The 21,205-nt window shown below is 35.0% G+C and overlaps 1 protein-coding gene across 1 annotated transcript in view; it reads left to right on the top strand.

Moving 5' to 3' along the window:
* Window positions 1-21,205, top strand: part of LOC135211378 (neural-cadherin-like) — a 480,177-nt gene that overhangs the window by 346,563 nt on the left and 112,409 nt on the right. Inside the window, exon 27 of the mRNA XM_064244691.1 lies at window positions 6,616-6,734. Within this exon, the coding sequence (XP_064100761.1) occupies window positions 6,616-6,734 (119 nt within the window). The remainder of the gene's footprint in view (window positions 1-6,615; window positions 6,735-21,205) is intronic.

The raw sequence follows: 21,205 nt of genomic DNA on the forward strand, positions 1-21,205 counted from the left end.
ATTGATGAGGTGAGGTGGCTCTGGAGAGAATTTTAAAATGTTTATATTCAAAACCTTGTTTACATTTTTTGGCATGATCTATACAAATAGTCTTAGACAAAATTTATACCCAACGAAATATTTTATATCACGGTTTTAATTACAATAATTTTAAGAAAATGTTGCCATTGGCAGTGCTAGACACTGTCTTTATTTTTGTTAATACATCTTACACTCGGGTTGAAGGTAAGGTCATGGGCAGTCCTCTTGGTCCAGTTTTTTTCTAACATCTTTATGTGCCATCTACAGGAACAGTTGTTGGACAACTGTCCCCTGTCTTCTCTGCCTTTTTTTAATTTTTTTTTTATCTTTACAAACGTTACGTAGACGACACCTTTTTACTTTTCCGAAATAAAGCAAGCTGATCGGTTTCTTAAATACGCCAATCTAGCCCATCCCAACATAAGTTCACGATTGATTAGGAAGACAACAATAAACTTACATTTTTGGATATATTTGTGTCTCGTAACGAGCAGGACTTCTGTACTTCCATTTTTAGAAAGTAACCATTCACTGGTTTAGGTACAAATTTTTATAACAGTTGTTATTTTAATTTTAAATTAAATTCCTTAAGTACTCTCTTCCACGGGCCAATACTTGGTTTGGTTTCCACCAAGAAATCTCATTTCTCCATAACTATTCTACAGAAAATTGCTACCCTTCCAAGTTTTTGTTTTTTAAGCAATTGTATAAATTTTTTAATTGTAAGTTTGTTCCTGTTTTTAATATTCCTACTGTGCCCAAGTTAGCATTTTACTTTAGTATTCCTTTTATTAATGATAAGTTTTTTATGTTCAGCTTAATGACGTTATTCACCGATACCTTCCGGCAGTTAACGGTAAAGTTATACCCAAGAACCCGTTAATCATTTCTTTTTTTGTAGACATAAAGACAAACTAACCTCCCTGATGACTACCAATGTCGTTTATTTACATACTTGCCCCAAATGTAAGGTGGGGAAATATGTGGGGCTTCTCGTCGCCTACTATACTCGTTTTTTTTTCTTTCATCTGTCCATCCGCCTGTGGTGTTTGCGTATGAGTAACACTGTGTCCCGGGCTTTAAATAGTTACGCTATGTGTAAGTTTTAGGCAAATAAAAGGATATCTGGATTTACATTTGAAACTGAAAGTGTTTTAATAATTTACTGTATGCAAATTACACCGTTAATATTCAAAATAGGATATTATTATTATTGTTGAATGCAAGCTGCCTTTTCGGGGTGGCGAATGGACAGCCAGACGCGGTAAGGAGGTCAACCAGCGCTGAGCTTTGGGTATGAATCACCAATACTGTGACGTCATGCGCCCTGGTCTCTCACACGTGGTTAACCAAAACAATGCTTTAGTTTGCGACCCATAGAGGTAAGGTAAACAACAGTACTTGCTGTGTACCTATATAGCTTTTTATTCATTCATTCCATCAGTGATAATGCCAAGTAACTGCGCGGTATTTGGCTGTTTTAACACACGTGAAAAAACGAAAAACTCCAATATAAAATACCATCGTTTTCCAAAGGCAAAGCCATACATAGACCAGTGGGTAAATGCCTGTTGTCGTGCAGACAGAATTAACGTTGTGTATGCTACTGTTTGCTCGATTCATTTCAAACCCGAGGATTACAAAGATGATATGAAGTCTCGGTTACTAGGCATTGAAAGTCCTAAAAATCATCGGCCGCTAAAAGAAGATGCTGTACCAAGTCTTTTCATACCAAATGGTGAGTACATTAAGCAACTGTTTTGCAGTGCTGTTGTTTGTATAAAAGTGAATACAGTCAAGCTTAGAGTCCAAATGAATTAATAGTCTATATAATTATGTAGAAGCACCAGTGTTTATATTTGTGATATTGTTTCAGGTGCATTGCTTTCAGAACATGTTAATTCAAGATGTGAAAGAGCTGGAAACAGGAATCGTCAACAAATCGTCAAAGAGCTATTAAGTGTTTTGGATACAGACTGCAACATCAGCAATGTTAGCTTTTCGTCAATAAGTGATACTCAGATATCGGCAGCTGAAAACATAAATTTGCAAGAAAACAAAGTTATGCCAGGGACAAGTGTCTTAAAGGAGTTTGAAAATTTAAAGGTTAAAATGAAGAAGCTTGAAGAAGAAAATTATTACTTGAAGGAACAAAATGCATACCTAAATGAAAATATGTCTGTTTTGATTGAACGTGAAGTTAGTATTAGAGTTGAAAATATATTAGGTTCTTTTTTCAGTAAAACTCAGATAAAGTCAATCATTAACAAGAAAAAAGTTTGTGAGTGGATTAGTGATGACATTGCAAACGCGTCTACTCTTAGAAGCTTAAGTCCCAAGTGCTATAGATATCTAAGGCTCAAAAAAGGTTATCCATTGCCTTGCGAGAGCACTCTCAAGGAAAGAGTGAAAGAGTTTTACTGTCAACCGGGGATTTTGGTATCAGTATTAACGCTATTAAAAGCAAAAGCAGAAACGTTTACCTCTACTGAAAAAATTGCTGTTTTGTCATTTGATGAAATGAGCATTAAGAAAGAGTGGAGCTATGACAAAGGAGCAGATGTCCTATACAAACCGCATGAAAATGTACAGGTGGCAATGTTGCGAGGTCTTATAGGTAAATGGAGACAGCCAATCTATTTTCAGTTCGATCAATGTGATATGCATAAAGTATTGTTAGAAATAATATCGAAAGTAGAGGATGTTGGTTATCCTGTGGTAGCAGTGGTGCATGACATGGGATCTACAAATCTTCGTATGTGGAAACAATTCAATATTGACCCCCTTGAAAATAGGATATCTTTCAAAAATCCTAAAGCAGAAAGAGAAGTTTTTGTGTTCTCGGATGTTCCCCATTTAATCAAATTAGTAAGAAATAATTTTATTGACTCTAGTTTTTTCCTTAATAATGGAGAGTGTATTTCAGATGCTAGTATACGAGAAATGCTGAGTAAAACCAAAACAGACTATGGGCTTGCATATAAGATCAATGAAATGCATTTAAATGTAATCGGTCAACAAAGACAGCGCGTTAAATTAGCAGTGCAACTGCTGTCTAGATCACGTGCCAATTGAGTAAAATATTTAGGAGAAAGGGGACTGTTGAAATGTCAAAACTGGAGTGAAACGTCCGATTTTATTCTTTTAATGAATGACTGGTTTGATATCATGAATTCTTCTTGTATGTATGGAGAGTTTGGTAAAAGCAATGCTTTTGGTATTGATGTAGAAAAACAAACAGGTACACTGCTCCAGGTCATCGAGGTAATGAGTACTATGAGAGTTAAAAGTCCTAATACAAAAAGTCTTTTCAAGTTCCAGAAAGGAATAATTTTATCATGTAAATCCACCATTGCTTTGTTTAATATGTTAAAAGCCTCTCATAGTATTGACTACCTGCTGACACAAAGATTAAATCAAGATTGCCTTGAACATTTCTTTGGGTGCATAAGGCAAATGGATGGTCACAATGATCATCCAAATGCAGTGAATTTTAAATTCAGGCTAAAAAAATTTGTTGTTAGGGAAGGAAATGAAGGTAATAAGTGAAAAGTGTAATATCACCTCAGTTGAAAAATCCATTGAATTTGCCAATGAAGATGAATACGTAACAAAAGAAAGGGAGTTAGCTTTAGAAATATGTCTTACAACACAGATGTTTAGAAATTTAGAGTTTGATCTAGAAAAAGATGTTTTTGATGAGGAAGAAGACCTTTTGAGAGAAAACATAGAAATAAAAAAAGATATCGAGGGAGTAATTGAGGAGGAGGCTCTTAAATACATTGGGGGATATATTGTCAAAACATTTTGTGTGAAATACCCTGAGTTAGGAACTAAGAATAAAGAAGTACCAAAGAGTGATACCTGGATAGAATGTGTAAGTAGGGGGGAGTTGCATGTACCTTCTAGTAATTTTTTTTTTCACAGTTAGTAATAATGCGGGAGATCTTTAATGCTGTACAAGGGAAAGCACTCATAGAGGGCAAATATTGTTTTAAAAAGCTTTGCTTTGAATTGAAAAAGTCTAATATTGAAGTTCCTGACGATGTTATAGCTTTTTATGTAAAGATATCCGTATATTTTCGAATGAGATATCTTAATAATTTGATAAAGTATAGGAAACGTCAAGGGCAACCATGCAGGGAAGCACTAAGAAAAAAAATAAAAATTGTAACTTGATCAAATATTTTCAAAATGCAAATTTTGTTTTATTTACATTCTTTTGATACTTGAAAGATCACATTATCAAAAAAATTATCTTCTAAAAAGATTCTTGACGGTGTGTTAGGCCTACGTTCTTAATGGTTCTCACCACCGCGCTCCCTCAGATGTCGTAGGTGCGCAGAAGAGGCTTAAAATTGGGACGCTGTCTGGCTGACCTGTTGACCGTGGGAGAGCCGGATGGAGTGTGCTGTATTGTCCCCCTCTTTCCCTCCCTCCCTTCCTCCCTCCCTCCAGGACCGCAATGTAACTAATGCATATCACTCGATTGATAAAACATCTGTTCGCCACTTCATTTTTATGGGGAAGTATTCGTTTTTCATTATTCATTCTCGAGACAATTTTCCAGGCACGACTGAAAGGGTGGTAATCCCTTAATCAAAGGAGCCTTACATTTGTTTACATATTCATTTATTAATAACATATAGCCTAGCACTGATACTTCTTTTTAACATAAGTGTAATGTAATGTTGAATAAAAAGAGTAGCTACAAATTTGTTTCAGACAACTACGAGAAATGAGGAATTACCATAGAATCATGCAGTGGCAGCGGACACTTTTATGGAAAAAAATCCTTAATTGTTTTTCCTTATAACTCGACTCGTCATAAAGATATTGTCAGCAATGTATGTATGATTACCACCCTAATATTCTTGGCTGAAAAACGGTCTCGAGAAAGAATGATGAAAAACGAATACTTCCTCATAAAAATAATGTGAACAGGTGATTTGTCTGAATAAGTTGTATTACGGTCCGAGAGAGAGGGAGTGTGAGAGGGAGACGAACAACACACTCCACCCGCCTCCCCCAAAGGTCTCGCTCAACTATAATTCGTTAATCAAGACGCAACATTCTTGGGGCTCCAGTTTAAGTGAATCCACTATAATAACAGCAATGATATTGATGCCAGTGACTTTAGCGAATAAGGTGACAGCTTGAAGTAAAAAGCAGTACAACCAGAGCTTCCTCCTTTCTAAATACGGTCAATGCAAAAATAATTACGTGTAATAAAGTAACACGTAGCTTAGTAGCAGTGTTGGTGTGGTCCAATAAAGTTGACATCTTGCCGTAGAACAGCGAGAGAAGCAATTTTCTTGCTACTGCGTCTGGCTGTTCCATTCGCCACCCCGAAAAAGCAGCTTACATTAACAATACTAACAATACCCTATTTCGAATATTAACGGTGTAATTCGCATACAGTAAATCATTTAAACACTTTTCAGTTGTAATTGTGCACCCAGATATCCTCTTATTAACCTAAAACTTACACATAGCGTAACTATCTAAAGCACGGGACGCAGTGTTACCATACGCAAACACCACAGGTGGGTGGACAGATGAAAAAAAAAAACAAAGTATAGAAGTCAGAATTGATTGTCGTTAGGGAGTTAGTTACAGAACAGGTAATACATTAACTAATCCAGACTTTTCTAATTGTACGTGATCTTGCCAAAAAATGTAAACACGATATTGAATATAAACATATTAAAATTCTCTCCAGGGCCACCTCACCTCATCAATTTGCAATAATTGAATCTTTATACATTAAGAAGCTCGTTCCCTCTTTAAACAACCAAAACCTCGACAACACCTGTCTTGAGTGTGCCCCTGTCTCTGTTTTTTATGTCATTAGATCCTTGGTTCCCCTCCTGAAAGGCAGCGGTCTCTTTCTTACATCATGTCTGTTGAATATTAGATTTGTAAATGTTTTTATTTTTTTAAAGTTTAAATATTTTTCAATTTGTAAATTTCTTAATTCTGACTCTATAACTTTTTATATAATTGTGTTTTTCGACTTTGTAAATGAGGCTGTGTCCTCTAAACGTTGCATGTATAATAAACGAACAAATACTAGTTCATGACGACTCCCTCAGCTCCTTTATATATATATATATATATATATATATATAATATATATATATATATATATATATATATATATTTATATATATAAGAATTAGAATTAAAGGACATTTGTAGCTCGAATAATTTATATGTGAGAATTATTCATATACATATATTAAAATAAATGTTGTGCTCTCGTGTAACAATACCATTAAAGATATGCTAATTTAAAATAGTTATACATCTATATATATATATATATATATATGCTATTTATATATATATTATATTATATATATCTATATATATTAGTATATATATATATATATAATATATGCATACATATACACACACACACACACACATATATATATATATATATATATATATATATATATATATATATATATATGCATAAATGTATATAAAGTATCCGTTAGTATATGTGTGCAAGCACGTACACATCTATGCAATATCATAGGATATGTACAATGGCAATAGAATATTCAAAACTGATCTCTTTATCAGGTGAAGACTCGAATCTGCCTGACGTTACACAGGATGCTCGCCAGTGTCTCGCGGTGCCTTTAGCCAAAATGCCTGGAGGTCTCAGCATTGGAGATTTTATCGATATCAATATTAAAAAGGTCAGTTTTAGAAGTAGTAGAGTGGCATTAAGAGTATATGTCGTAATTTTATAAAATCAAGAAAACTAGAAATGTAAGATGGTAGAAATAGGGTTAGAGTTTATAATAATCAGAAGTTACAAAAATGATTTAGGGCCGTAACCTATATTCCCTTGGCACCAGTATAAGATATTACTTAGCCTTAGCATACTTTACATCCCTACCTATTTTTCAGCAACATTCTTTATTATTTATATTAGAAAAAAGTATATTCATAAGAGTAAAATAAATTAGCCAAAGCCAGTGGCGGAACACTAATGTATGGGTTCAAAGATAAACGTAACGTAAACATATGACATCCCGACTCCTCCCATAAACTGATGACGACAAACAGCTGTTTCTGAAATTCTGAGTAAATATTTGTACTTTGTCAAGGCTTCAGGAATGGCGGCTATGATAAGTCATTGTCCCAATGGTTGCAAGACAGCTTTTGTGGTTCGACTTGCACAATTGTTTAGAAGTGAGGAGGCCCATGGCAAACCCTACATAAGCGTGAACAGGCAAATGAATAATAGGGCCCTTTTTTGGGTAAGGAGTACACCCAGACATCCATGGCTACCAAGTTTTCGTAATTTGTTGACTTCCATAAGGTACAGAAAGATAATTATATAAGCTCTATAAAACAAATGTTACTGATTTCATAGTAAAATATAACTTGTGGAACAACATTAAATCCTATGCAATTGTTTTTTATTACAATGATCGTCACTTTCATATTACAAAAAATATCAAAGAAGTTATGACGAATGTCAAAGTTTTCTTCGCTATGTTAATTGATTGTTAATTATATAATTTTTCAATGGAGAAATAGTGATAGAAAGTAATTTATCGGATTTATTGTGGAAACCCTTTTCTTCAAGGATTCTAGCACTCAACTTCATGGCATAAATCCTATATACTACTACTTCTACTACTACTACCACTACTACAAAGTGTAAACAAGGAGAATTGGTTGTATTTCATTTTTGCCAGAGGGAGCAAGTTGATGACGTCATAAGTTACGTCATTATATCTTCGAAAGACATTCCTCTGAGTTTCCTGGCGATGTCTACAAGAAGTCGGTGTTTCTCTTATAATTACCAGAATTATGCAACTTTTGTAATACAGAATACAGTAAAAAATTAGGTAGGGATGTAAGATACCCAGTGACAAAGTGTCATCTTTGTCAGGTACGTTGATAAAATCTTATTCCGGAAAATCACCGGGATCACCGGGACACCGGCTGTGAATCTCATAGTAGTTTCAATTTTCTTATCTATAATGTATTATGTCTTGCATTTGTATTATGTCTTGTATTTGTATTTCAGCGCTTTTAATGTTAATTTTATTGTTTTTTTGTCTTTATAGCATGAAAATGAAATCTTTGTGTTTTGAAACGCGGCAATAAACATATTTTAAGGAACACCTGAGATGTGCTTCCTCCTTCAACAGTCCTCTATTGTTCGAGTTACCAATAACTCCCACGTATCTTAAAGACGTTGTATTATAATATATATATATATATAGTAATAATATTATATATATATATATAATCATTTATCTATATAATTATATTTAATATATATTATATATATATTATAATAATATAATTAATAAATATAATAATCTTAATAATATTGTATTTTAGCCAAAATGATTTTTGAAAAAAGCTGAAAAAAAAACTCCTACCTTGACACCTGCCTGCGGGTGGATCTGCAGTCTCAAACGGTTGGTGTGTGTTCGTCAGTACGTCTCTGTAGTATATATATTTGTGACTTCTAATACTATTATCACTCCTTCGTCAATGACTTGGAAATAAAGTCGAAACAGGTCAGAACATCTTATTTTTCACTTTGTGGATAGTGTGATAAATGACTCATGTGCTAAAGTGATTATGTTTTATATATATATATATATATTATATAATATATATATATATATTATATTATATATATTATATATATATATATATATATATATATATATATAAAAATTATAATCACTTTAGCACATGAGTCATTTATCACACATATCCACAAGTGAAAAATAAGATGTTCTGACCTGTTTCGACTTTATTTCCAAGTCATTGACGAAGGAGTGATAATAGTATTAGAAGTCACAAATATATATACTACAGAGACGTACTGACGAACACACACACAACCGTTTGAGACTGCAGATCCACCCGCAGGCAGGTGTCAAGGTAGGAGTAGCTTTCAAAAATCATTTGGCTAAAATTTACAATAAATTCCCAAGGACACTACCGATAAACATACCCACCGTAGGAGACAACAAGTCTACATCTGACAGGTGTCAGGGAGGCGGGGTTGGAAATCTCATTATCTACTACCCCCTTACTGTGTTTACAAATATAATAATCCTATTTCCATACATCTCTACAGCCTACCTTAAAATTTAAACAATTTACAATTTCTTTTGATATTAGAGGATCAAGTTTATACATTCCTTGACTGATGTACATATTATTGTTGTAACTATCTTTCATAAAGCTAGATTCAATGATATACCTTCCTATTGCATTATTAGAACACACAATCTTTTTTGCCTGTTCCCATTTAATAGCATGATTGTTCTCACTAACAAGTACAAAAATACTATTTCCCTGTGCATATCTCGCACATTTTTTTTTATGTTGTTCTATTCTCTTTTCCAGTGCTTTACCCGTCTGACCAATGTAAAAGTTGTCATAAGACTTACATCGAATTTTATATACATATCCTTTGGTATTGTCGGGAGAGTTCTTGATAAGTATATACTACATGTTTCATTGTTTTATTTATTTATTTTTTTTTATAAGTGACATTAACACCAAAATTCTTCAAGAGATGGGGGATATCTTTCGTATTATTATTATAAGGTACTAATTGATTCAACCTAGCAAAAAAATTATTTACATCTTTATTCCCTGACCATACACAAATTATGTCATCAACATATCTGATCCAAACTACATTGCGTGGAATTAGGTTGTTTAATATTTTCTTTTCAAAAAATTCCATCTATAAGTTACTTAGCACTGGGCAAGTTAATTGAACTTATTAAACTATGTGTGAAAGAATGTAAATTTGAATTTAATGGAAAATGTTACTCACAAAACTTTGGTATGGAAATGGGAAACTCTCTGTGCCCAGTACTAAGTAACTTATACATGGAATTTTTTAAAAGAAATTATTAAACAACCTAATTTCACCCAATATAGTGTAGTTTGGTTCAGATTTGTTGATGACATAATTTGTGTATGGCCAGGGAATGAAGATGTAAATAATTTTTTTGCTAGGTTAAATCAATTAGTACAATCAAGTAGATTTACTATGGAAATGGAAAAAGATGGGCGCCTGCCCTTTCTGGATGTCCTCATACGGAGAAATAGTAAAGAAATAGTGGTATTTTTGTACATGATAGTGAGAACAATCATTTTATTAACTGGGAAGGGGTAAAAACGATTGTGTGTTCTAATAATGCAATGGAAAGGAATGTCACTGAATCTAGCTTTATAAAAGAAAGTTACAACAATAATATGAACATCAGTCAAGGAATGTATAAACTTGATCCTTTGATATCAAAAGAAATTTGTAAATTGTTTAAATTTTAAGGTAGACAGAAGAGATGTATGGAAATAGGATTATTATATTTGTAAACATAGTAAGGGGGCAGGAGTGGTAATGAGATTTCCAACCCCGCCTCCCTGACACCTGTCAGATGTGGACTTGTTGTCTCCTACGGTGGGTGCGTTTATCGGTAGTGTCCTTGGGAATTTATTGTAAATTTTAGCCAAATGATTTTTGAAAGCCACTCCTACCTTGACACCTGCCTGCGGGTGGATCTGTAGTCTCAAACGGTTGTGTGTATGTTCGTCAGTACTGTCTCTGTAGTATATATATTTGTGACTTATACTATGTATCAGTCCTTCGTTAGTGGCTTTGAAATAAAGCCGAAACCGGTCAGGACCTACACGCCGCCTCTTATTTTCTACCTGTAGATATGTGTGATACACACACACATACACATACACAGACAGACAGACACACACACACACACACACACACACACACACACACATATATATATATATATATATATATATATATATATATATATATATATATATAATGCTAGGAAAACAGCATAGATAAAAAGAGAGAGAGAAATCCAAAAATTGACAGATGGATAGACGGATGCATAGAGAGAGAGAGAGAGAGGGAGAGAGAGAATTGCGCCGTAAGAGTTTCTCGTAATAACTCAAACAAATGGAGTGTTTATCGAACTGGTGGCTATTGAATAAATGCATTCCTTGCTTTATGATAACGTTTCTCCTTCCACCGGAACCAAGACATTTCCGGTGACGTCATTAGTCACACCCATCTAGGGAGGTGTTAGGTTTAATTTCTGCCCAAAACAGGTGGGACAATGGACGTGATTAACCAATAAACGAAACCAGAAGGCAACAACGACAAAGACCTTTGGAAGATGTCTGCTGAGAAGTAGGGAAAGCAGAACAGCCAGAGAAGGAACAGAGCTTCCAGAGAGTGAGGTGGTGAGCCTCACAAAGCCGTGGGGAAGCGAAGAAATGCTCAAATAACAAGATTTCACTCTATGTTCAAGACAAACTAAACTTGTAAATTATTAATGTATATTTTTACTTAGTGTGAATGAAGAAAGAAAAACAACAACGTTGTGTTTTTCTAAGCATCTTGAGACTACAATAAGTGTGAATGAAGTAAGAAAAACAATTTCGTTGTGTCTTTCTAAGCATCCAGAGAATCTACAAATCTACAATCATATAAAAAGACTGCTCTACATTGGTGGCAGACAATACCAATAAAATAAAAAGGAATAAATATAAAAGTAATCCTTGCATTTGTAAAAGCTGAGAACAATCAATAAAAAGCAAGGGCATGCCATTAAAATGGCGGCAGCGTTAACGGATCCCGAAGAAACACATAACAAGAAATACGAATCATAACAAGTGAAGTGCAAGATGGAGCGCAAGAATTTGGAAACAGACGGCAAGGCGAAACATAACAAGTGACAGCGAGAAAAACTCCAACGAAAACATTCCTGCTTACATACGTCAATGTTTGCAGAAACCGAAGCGAGCAGTGAAATAGAATTTATAAACATTATCGCTTAAGTAAACCCATGGTTAAGAAAACATATTTCCCAAAGACTGAACAACAAGTCGTATTGGAAAAATGTTTCTTTATTCGCTCTCTTAAAGAAGGTATACATTTTTTTTTTATTCTCTCTCTCGAAATTTTTTATGACATTTAATAGATAGATATATTTAATACTATGCCAGGTCTTTTTGATGAATTGTTGAATACTGTTAGGAATAGTTCATACAGGTTACGATCGACAGCCGACAGTTGTAGCCAAATCCTAGTGCCAAATTCATGAATAACATTAACTCAAGAAAATACTAATACTACTAACACAAATACTAATAATAACAACAGCAACAACAAAAACAACGACAACAACAATAATAATAATAATAATAATAATAATAATAATAATAATAGTATTAATACTAATAATAATAATAGTAATAATAATAATAATAATAATAATAATAATAATAAAACATTTCAAATTAGAACAATGGCGCGAGCAGAAATCATTACGAAAGCCACTCGTTTTTGTGGAAGAGTAGATCATTCAAATCCTGACAAAAATAAACTAGAATCATACTCTTTAAAGCAATGGTTAGTTGGTGCAGACAGTCTCATATCTACAGGGGGAATAACAAATGAAAGAACTAAAATTAACGAAGCCTTGCTTCTCGTTAATTCAGAAAGACGTGATGCACATAGAACTTTGAATTCAGTTAGATTCAGCAAAATAACTACATACGCTGACTTTAAACGAATTTGTTTATCAATATGGGAACCAGTAAGTCAGTGTGATGCATTATATAATATTGACAAATTTCTTACACAACATTTTGATGGAAAGTCAATAGCAAATCTTCTTACAGGTATAGAAGAAGCGATACACAGAATAGTGACAGATTTAAAGAAAACTAGTATCACCATAGCAAGGAAAGATGATTTTGGTGATCACGAAGATGATTTAGTAGCTTAAGACATGTTTTGAATTATTTGTTATTTGGAACCATGTATAATGCACTTGGAGAAAAAGAAAAGAAGACTTTCAAGAAAGTTAAAATTGATCCAAAGTATGATAGCCTTACAGCCTTAATATCAATGAGACAAGAAATCCAAAGGAAAGAGATAAACTTTTCTAAAGAATTTGTATGGATAACAGAAACTCAAAATGAAAGAAAGGCTGAAATATAAGTGATTCATATAAAAAAGTAACAAGTATAACGATAATTCCAGACAATTAGGGAATAAACAAACTTTCTTTCTAGGGAAACATGCACAAAATAATAGAAACAAATGGAATCCAAACAATAAAGGAAGAAAGAATCAATTAAGGAATGTTCAAACACAAATAATTCAAAGCCAATGAATAATCAAGCTTAAGAAGCTAGACCAAAAACAACATGTGAAAACTGCTGGTATACCAATCATTCCACTAACGAATAAGTCTTCAAGTCAAACATAGCATAGTAGTAGTATTTTCCATGACAGAAGACGAAATAAGAATAAAAGATCTGCTTATTGTAAAGATTCCAATAAATGGTAAGACATGTACCGTACTCATTGATTCAGGTAGTATTGTAAATATAATTGATAAAATAACTTTAACCAGATATTTAGGCATTGCAGAAAGTAAGATACAGGGTCAAAGCAGAGTAATAAAAGGGATAGCGGGGAAACAGATTAAAGGTCTGGGGAATGTGAAACTAGAAATAGTTATTTTGTCACACAAATTTAATAAAAGTTTTCTAGTTTTAGAAGAAATTTTTTCCCGCACAATTATTGTTCTCATTTTATTTAATGAGGAGAGGTGGAATAATACTAGATAGTAGTGAAGGAAAGATTAGTGTGAAACAGGATTATCAGAAGAGCGATTGTTTTATGCTTGACGAAGAAGAAGAGTCTCACCCAATTCTGATAAGTTTACCTGAGACAGTGTCGACTAGCAAGACAGACGTACGGGAAGAGCAGATAAGTAACAAGAACATGCAAAATAAAATAGAAACAGTTAAAAAAGAGGAATTCCCACAGTTGGAGAATAACGAATAGTTAGATGTTCACATACAGATGATATATACTCACATATAAATAATTACTCAGATATAACTAATTGTGATGACCAAAACACTGAATCTAACGAAATTCAAGGCGCCTATACCTATAACTCTAGTGGTGTAGTAATGAGTTGTGAAATTGAAGGGAAAGTACTAAATGAAGTTTTGCTTTTAAGTAAAATAAATAATTCAGATATAAATAGTATAATAGAAGTAACAGAAGAGACCACTGGAATTACTAAATGAAGTGGTGCTTTTAAGTAGAATAAATAAATCAGATATAAATAGTATAACAGAAGTAACAGAACCACTGGAGATACAGAACTTTGCTACTTTTCAAACATAAAAGAAAAAGAAATATATTGTGTTAGCGCAGCTTTTGATAATAAAGTATCCAAAATGTTTAACAAAAATTTATTTGCAATCAAACGAGGATGTAGAAGATAAAGATGTTCTATTATTTAATGAAGAATTCCCAGACTTTGTCAGAATTGATAATTCACTAGTCCACGTGAAAGGTGATAACTGCGAAGGCTATGTCCAAAACTATTCAGATAACATACTAACACTATATGCAGGCATATAGTGTTATCGTCTAACAAAATTGTATGTTCTACAACATATAATTTTATTAGACGATAGAGCCAAACCATTTTTTATTCTTAATTACAGATTACCAATAAGACAGAGACCCATAGCTGACAATTAGATAGAGGAAATGAAAAGAGATGGAGTAGTAATTCCTTCTAAAGGCCTGTCCATGCGATCGGGCCTTATTGGCGGACTTCCCCTCTAACGGGCACACTTGACGGGCAAACCGTCAAATTGCCCGATGCGTCTAGTAGCAAAATCACCATGGTGGTGCCTGATGGCTTGAGCTTCGACCCTGGCAGACGTACGTTAACCATATACATTTCTTTTACTGAGCCATTCTTTGCACCATATTCTCTTCTTTTTCATCACACACAAAGCAATTATCATGCTACACTATCTTCTTCTTTGCGGTAGGCACCATGTTTATCTACCGCACTGAACACACTACTGGCATCGTCGGGCACGCCCACCTCTCCATCGCCTCTCCCGTGTGGACAACATTCATGGATAAGTCCGCCTGAATTTGCCCGTCAACCCCTGAGCACGCCGATCAGGCCCGGTCGTGTGGACAGGCCTTAAATCTCCATATAATTCTCCATTATCACTTGTTCCAAAGAAGGCAGAAAGAATGCCGATGATGACAATTCAAGATATGCTAGATCAATTAGGAGGGGCCAAAATATTTTCATCCTTAGATTTGCTTAATGGATATTGGCAAGTACCTCTCGATGAAGAATCAAAACAATTCACAGCCTTCAGCACCCATAAGGAACATTTGCAGTTTGAAGTAATGCCATTTGGACTTACATCAGCCCCATTAACATTTGTCAGATTAATGTTACAAATTCTAGGAGATGTATAAAATGTCACAGTATACTTGGACGATGTTATCGGTTTTAGCAAAGACTTTGAAAGCCATCTCAAAACATTAGAAATGGTCCTAGAGAGATTAAGAATTGCAGGATTGAAAATAGAAATAAAGAAATGTCAATTTCTCACGAAATCATTAGAATACTTTGGTCATGGAATTAGTGAAGACGGACTGTGCATGCAGGCCGGTAAACTAAAGGCAATAATTAATTATCCAACTCTCATTATTTTAAAAGTATTAAGAAGGTTCCTAGTTATGATAAGTCATTATAGGCCTTTCATAAAAGGTTTTGCTACTATGGCCAAACCTTTGACATAACTAACCAAAAAGAATATTACATATAAATGGAAAGATGAACAAGAAACAGCCTTTCAAACACTAAGAAGCAAAATGACCAGGAACCCGGTTTTAGGCTACCCAGATTTTTCCAAAGACTTTTATTTGGCTTGTGATGCCTCAAGTACAGGACTAGGATCTGTATAGTTACAAAAGGCCAAAACTAGGATGAGGGCAGTATATTATGCTATTATAGTTTTAAACCAAGCAGAAAGACGCAAGAAAAGTAAAAATACAACAAGAAATAGATGCAGGAACCAGACAAACAGTAGGACAGCTATTACTAGATGAATCCTTAAAACCTGATTTTCAATTAATAAATGTATTGTTGTATAAAAGGCAGAGAGAGAAAAATGGTCGTTCTCGGCTATGTATCCCAAAATCGCTAACCAAATCAGTTTTAGAACAAACACAAGTTAGCAGGACATCTACAATTTAAAAACACAACAAGAACCATAACCAGGATTATTTTTGGCCAAATTGGAGCGAAAATGCCAAGAATTTTGTACACAACTGTATAGTTTGTAATCAACATTAGGGTAACGTAAATCCCTAAGCTCTACTGAAAAATATCCATCAGAATTAAATCCATTCCAAGTAGTAACTATGGACTTTTTAGGTCCATTTCCCAATACTATTAGAGGAAATAAGGAAATATTAGTATTCTCAGACTATCTATCACGATATGTAGAAATAATACCAGTAAGAAACAGAGATGTAGCAACAGTGGAAGAAGCTCTTAAATCTAGAATTATCAAAAGACATTCATGCCCACAAGTTTTTCTTTCTGATAATGCTGCTGAAAATATGTGAATTTTGTTAAATAAATAAATGTCAAATAACCGCTTATAATCTAAGTTCTAATGGAGCCATAGAACGAACTAATCGTAAAAGAAAGGATATCCTGAAAACTTTATTGAGTCCACAGACAGACGATTGGGACTTAGTACTATAAGATATACAATTCACGTTGAATAACACTGTAAATGAGACGATAAGAGAATCTCCACATTATTTGCTATACAGTTATCAAAAGAGACTGCCTAACACATTATTAGACAATGCAACACCACCCAGACATACTTTTAACTATGATGATTATGTTGCATGGAGAACCAGACGTACTTACGAGACAATCATGAAAACAAGGGCTAAACTAAAAGACGTTCATGAGACTCATGCCAAATATTATAATAAAAAGACCATCAAACCAGATATTACATTATTTACCCAGATATATGTACAGAATCACATTCAAGAAGGGGTAAATGTAAAGGTTTTGCCTAAGTTCACTGGACCATATAGAGTTGTAGAATTGCTGAATTCAAACAAATATAGAGTAATTAATAAAAGTGATTTAAAGGAAGAAGTAGTCCACTGGAATCATATAAAAGTCGTAAAGGCAGACCCTTGTCCACTGAAATTATAGATAACACAAGACAGGAAAAACTGTAGAAGTGTCATGTTAATCACTTTATAGCGAAGAATTATATATTAAAGGAAAGGAAAATGCATCTTCTTCGAGTAGGTCTACAGCAAGGACGCATTCGCGCACGTGTTGGAGGCGTCTGTTCTCATGATTGTTCGAAAATACTCAGGTGTGTTATGGAACTCAGCACGTGCCGTCGCGTCGTCAGAAACGCCGCGTATTATGATGTAACTTTTCTTCTGGATCTTTCTAAAAAGTTCCTGTCGGGAGACGACATTCGGTGGTTAAGCTCCACCCTTATCAGCCCCGCCCCCGGTAAGTAGAGAAATCAGATCATCAGAGATAAGAGAAGGTAGAGACGAAAGATAAGAAGAGAAGAGGACGCACAAGAGAGTGTGAAAGGAAACAAATTAAGGCCGCAGACCGAGAGAGAGAGAGAGAGATATCTTGACGCTGAGCAACCCCTTTCAGAGAAGAAAAGTCCTACAAGTGGTTTTGAGGAGTCACCCGTCCTTTGAGTTTCAAGACAAGACATTTCTTTCTGCAGTACGAAGTCAAGAAGCCGTCCGAAGTTTCTGCTGTCTCCTTTTGAGAAGCCCCCGCTTCGAGCACTGATTTCGACAGCTGCAAAACTGATCAGCAAGTATTTCATTACCGCAGTGTTTCCCCATTTTACAGATTGTCAGATTTAACTTTGTTATGTAAAAAGGAGAAACCATTCTGCATTTATCTATTTATCTTTGTTATTAAGCTTGTAAATAAACTTCTGTTCTGTTCGAGTTTCTTTCTATATTCGCATCCCCAGTTTCAACTGTTGGTGTTGAATCCGTTTTGTTTATTATATTAAAGAACCTGTAGTGGACCTCGATCCGTAACAGTGGCGACCTTGGGCCAGGAAATTAGGCACCGAAACAGATTGAAACAGGGAGAATATAGAAAGAACCAGAATGAGTGAGATGGTGAAAGAGTTTGTTGAGTCTGGTAAGCTTCTAGGTCTTGAGGGGAATGATCTCCATGAGTATGTTGAAAGGAAAGAAGGAGAAAAGTATGAGAGAGGTGAAAGAGTGGCTGAGAGAGAAGTAATGAAAATGCAGCAAGACAGAGAAGCAATGAAAATGCAGCAAAAGAGAGAAGCAATGAAAATGCAGCAAGAGAGAGAAGTAATGAAAATGCAGCAAGAGAGAGAAATGTTGGTAATGCAGCATGAAGAAAGAGAGAAAGAACGTATGCATGAGCTGGTAATCGCTCAGTTAAGGCAAAGCACTCTTAACAGTCAGACAGGAGAGAACGAAAATGGAGCTGATGGTTTAGGTATGAGTGCAGTGTTGAAATTAGTACCAAAGTTTGATGAGGAAGATGTAACGACATATTTCATGTGTTTTGAGAAGTTAATGGAAAGAATAGGTTCTCCTAAAGAAATGTGGTCTCTATATTTACAGTCAGCTTTGCGTGGTAGGGCACTCACTGTGTATAGTTGCATGTCTAAGGAGGAATGTGATGATTATGAAATTTAGAAGTTTGAGAAAGGACGAGAGTACTACTTTTGTAGAATACGGTAAGAAGTTAGAAAGGCTGTTTTTTGATTGGTCAACTTCTGCTAAAGTTGATGATTTTGATGGTCTGATGAGCTTAGTATTGCTAGGAAACTTCAAAGATAACGTATCCCCTGAGATTAATCTTTATATAGAAGATAGGCAAGAAGTATCTTTTGCAGGAGCAACTAGGTTAGCAGACGAATATAGATTGACTGATAACTTGAGTGTCAGTAAAAAGCGAAATGATTCTTCGTCTTGTAGAGTACAAAGCGGTAAAGGTTTCAGTTCTAGTAACAGTACTGCGAGTAAAAGTGACTATTACTGTTATGCATGCAGAAAACCTGGTCATACCTCTAAGGTTTGTAAGAGTAAAACGTCATCTAGTGGCTCAGAATTACTTGTTTCTGATGTAATGGGAAAGGGCATTTAGCGAGAAATTGTGCAGTAGAAAGGAAGGACGTTAAGAAACCAGTGTCTCTAGTTAACCTTTCGTCAAGTAGGAATGATGTGATGAGAGAAACTAGGAAATTTTTTGGTGAATTTCTGTCAGAAGGTGTAGTTTCCTCTCTTGGAGGAGGAGATTCGAGAGAAGTAGTCTTGCTTTGAGACACAGGAGCTGCTGTCTCACTAATTAGGAGAGAGAGTGTGCCAAATAGGGCAGAAATCAATATGGAAGAAAAAGTCATGTTAGGTGTATTTCCGAACACTTGTGTTCTTTGTCCTTTGTTGAAGTTGAACTTGGAAAGTCAGGTAGTGTCAGGAGAAGTGAAACTAGCAGTTGTTGACAGTTTGCCCATTGATGGCGTTGGCATTATTGTTGGTAATGACTTAGCTTTATCCAAGAATGCGAACCCTGTTGTGAGTGAGATTCCAGTGCCTGAAATGGTAGTAACTAGGTCAGGTTTAGATACAGACAAAGACTACGGTCATAGTTCGTTCGTGGATTCGAACGAGTGTGATAGAGGTGGCAAGGTTGATCTTGGCATGAGTGTGGTTGAGAGACCTGACTCTATCGGTGTTGACAGTGATAGCCAAGCAGAAGGTATAGCTGTCGAGAATAACGTAGTCGCTGTAGTGGAATCAAGTAATAGTTACTGTGATGAATTAGGCACTAACCTTTTGAATAAGGATGAGCTAGTCAAGTTTCAGAGAGAGGATGAGACACTAACCTCAATTTTTTAATGTGAGCTGGATGATGATCTCGGTAACGTTTTGTTTAAAAGATGAAGTTTTGTGTCATTATGTTCGGCCTAAGTCAGGTAGTAAAGAAATCACCGAACAATTAGTGGTTCCTAGGAAGCTTCGTGAACTAGTTTTGAAGTTAGCACATGATGAGCAAGGACATTTGGGAGTAAAAAAACTTTCAGGTGTATTAGTAGGGCATAATTTTGGCCTAAAATGAGGAGTGACGCGAAGAGGTATGTTTTAAGCTGTCATGAGTGCCAAATTGCCGGAAAACCGAATCAAGTAATTCCCAGAGCTCCGTTGTGTAATATTCCTTCAGTAGGCGAACCTTTTGAGAATGTAGTTATCGATATGGTCGGACCTTTGCCTAGAAGTAAGGGAGGGAGTATATATCTGTTGACAATCATTGATAGACTAACTCGCTATTCAGAGACGATACCTGTACGAAGCTGTAATGCAAGAACCGTGGTTAAACAATTGTTAGATTTTTTTTCTAAGTTTGGTCTGCCTCGTACTACACAGAGTGATAATGGTAGTAATTTTGTATCCAAATATTTCAGGGATAGAATGAAATAGTTAGGCATTAAACTCGTAACTTCCACACCTTATCACCCCGAATCACAAGGCATGTGGAGCAGTTTCACCAAACGTTAAAGAGTTGTTTATGAAAGCTGTGTAATAACTTTGAACCTGACTGGGGAGAGAAGTTACCTTTTGTTCTGTTAGCTTTACAGTTGGCACCGAGTGACACTACAGGATTTAGTCCTTTCGAACTGGTTTTTGGTCACTCCACTAAAGGTCCTTTGGAAATGTTAAAATGTAATTTAATGCTTAAAGAAGGTAGTGAGGACTACATAACTAATCTAGAGTGTTACAAAAACAATTTAAGAGATGCTTGGCAACTAGCAAAGGCGAACGAGAATGAAAGTCAAGGGGAAACTAAAGGGATCTTAGAGCGAAAGAGAGAAGGTTCTGTGTGGGAGATAAAGTTTTAGTATTAGTCCAGAAAGAAGGTCCCTCTTTATCTTATAAGTTCGAAGGTCCGTTTTCAATTTTAGAAAAGAGGGGAAATCAAAATTATTTATTCGATATGGGTAAGCATAGAGCAAAGTGGATGCATGTAAACTTGCTCAAGAATTATAACAAACGCCCCATGCCATGGCCACCACCCATGCCCGTAGTAATGGTGTCACAGAGAGAAATTAGTTTCGAGAAAAATGCAAGAGGTACTTAAGAATTTGCAAGTTTTATTCAGTTGAGAAAAGTAAGAATTAAGAGAAAAGGAAAATGTTATAGATGATAGCCTCTCTAGAGATTTTTCAG

The sequence above is a fragment of the Macrobrachium nipponense genome, chromosome 4, assembly GCF_015104395.2.
Source record: "Macrobrachium nipponense isolate FS-2020 chromosome 4, ASM1510439v2, whole genome shotgun sequence".
NCBI lineage: Eukaryota > Metazoa > Arthropoda > Malacostraca > Decapoda > Palaemonidae > Macrobrachium > Macrobrachium nipponense.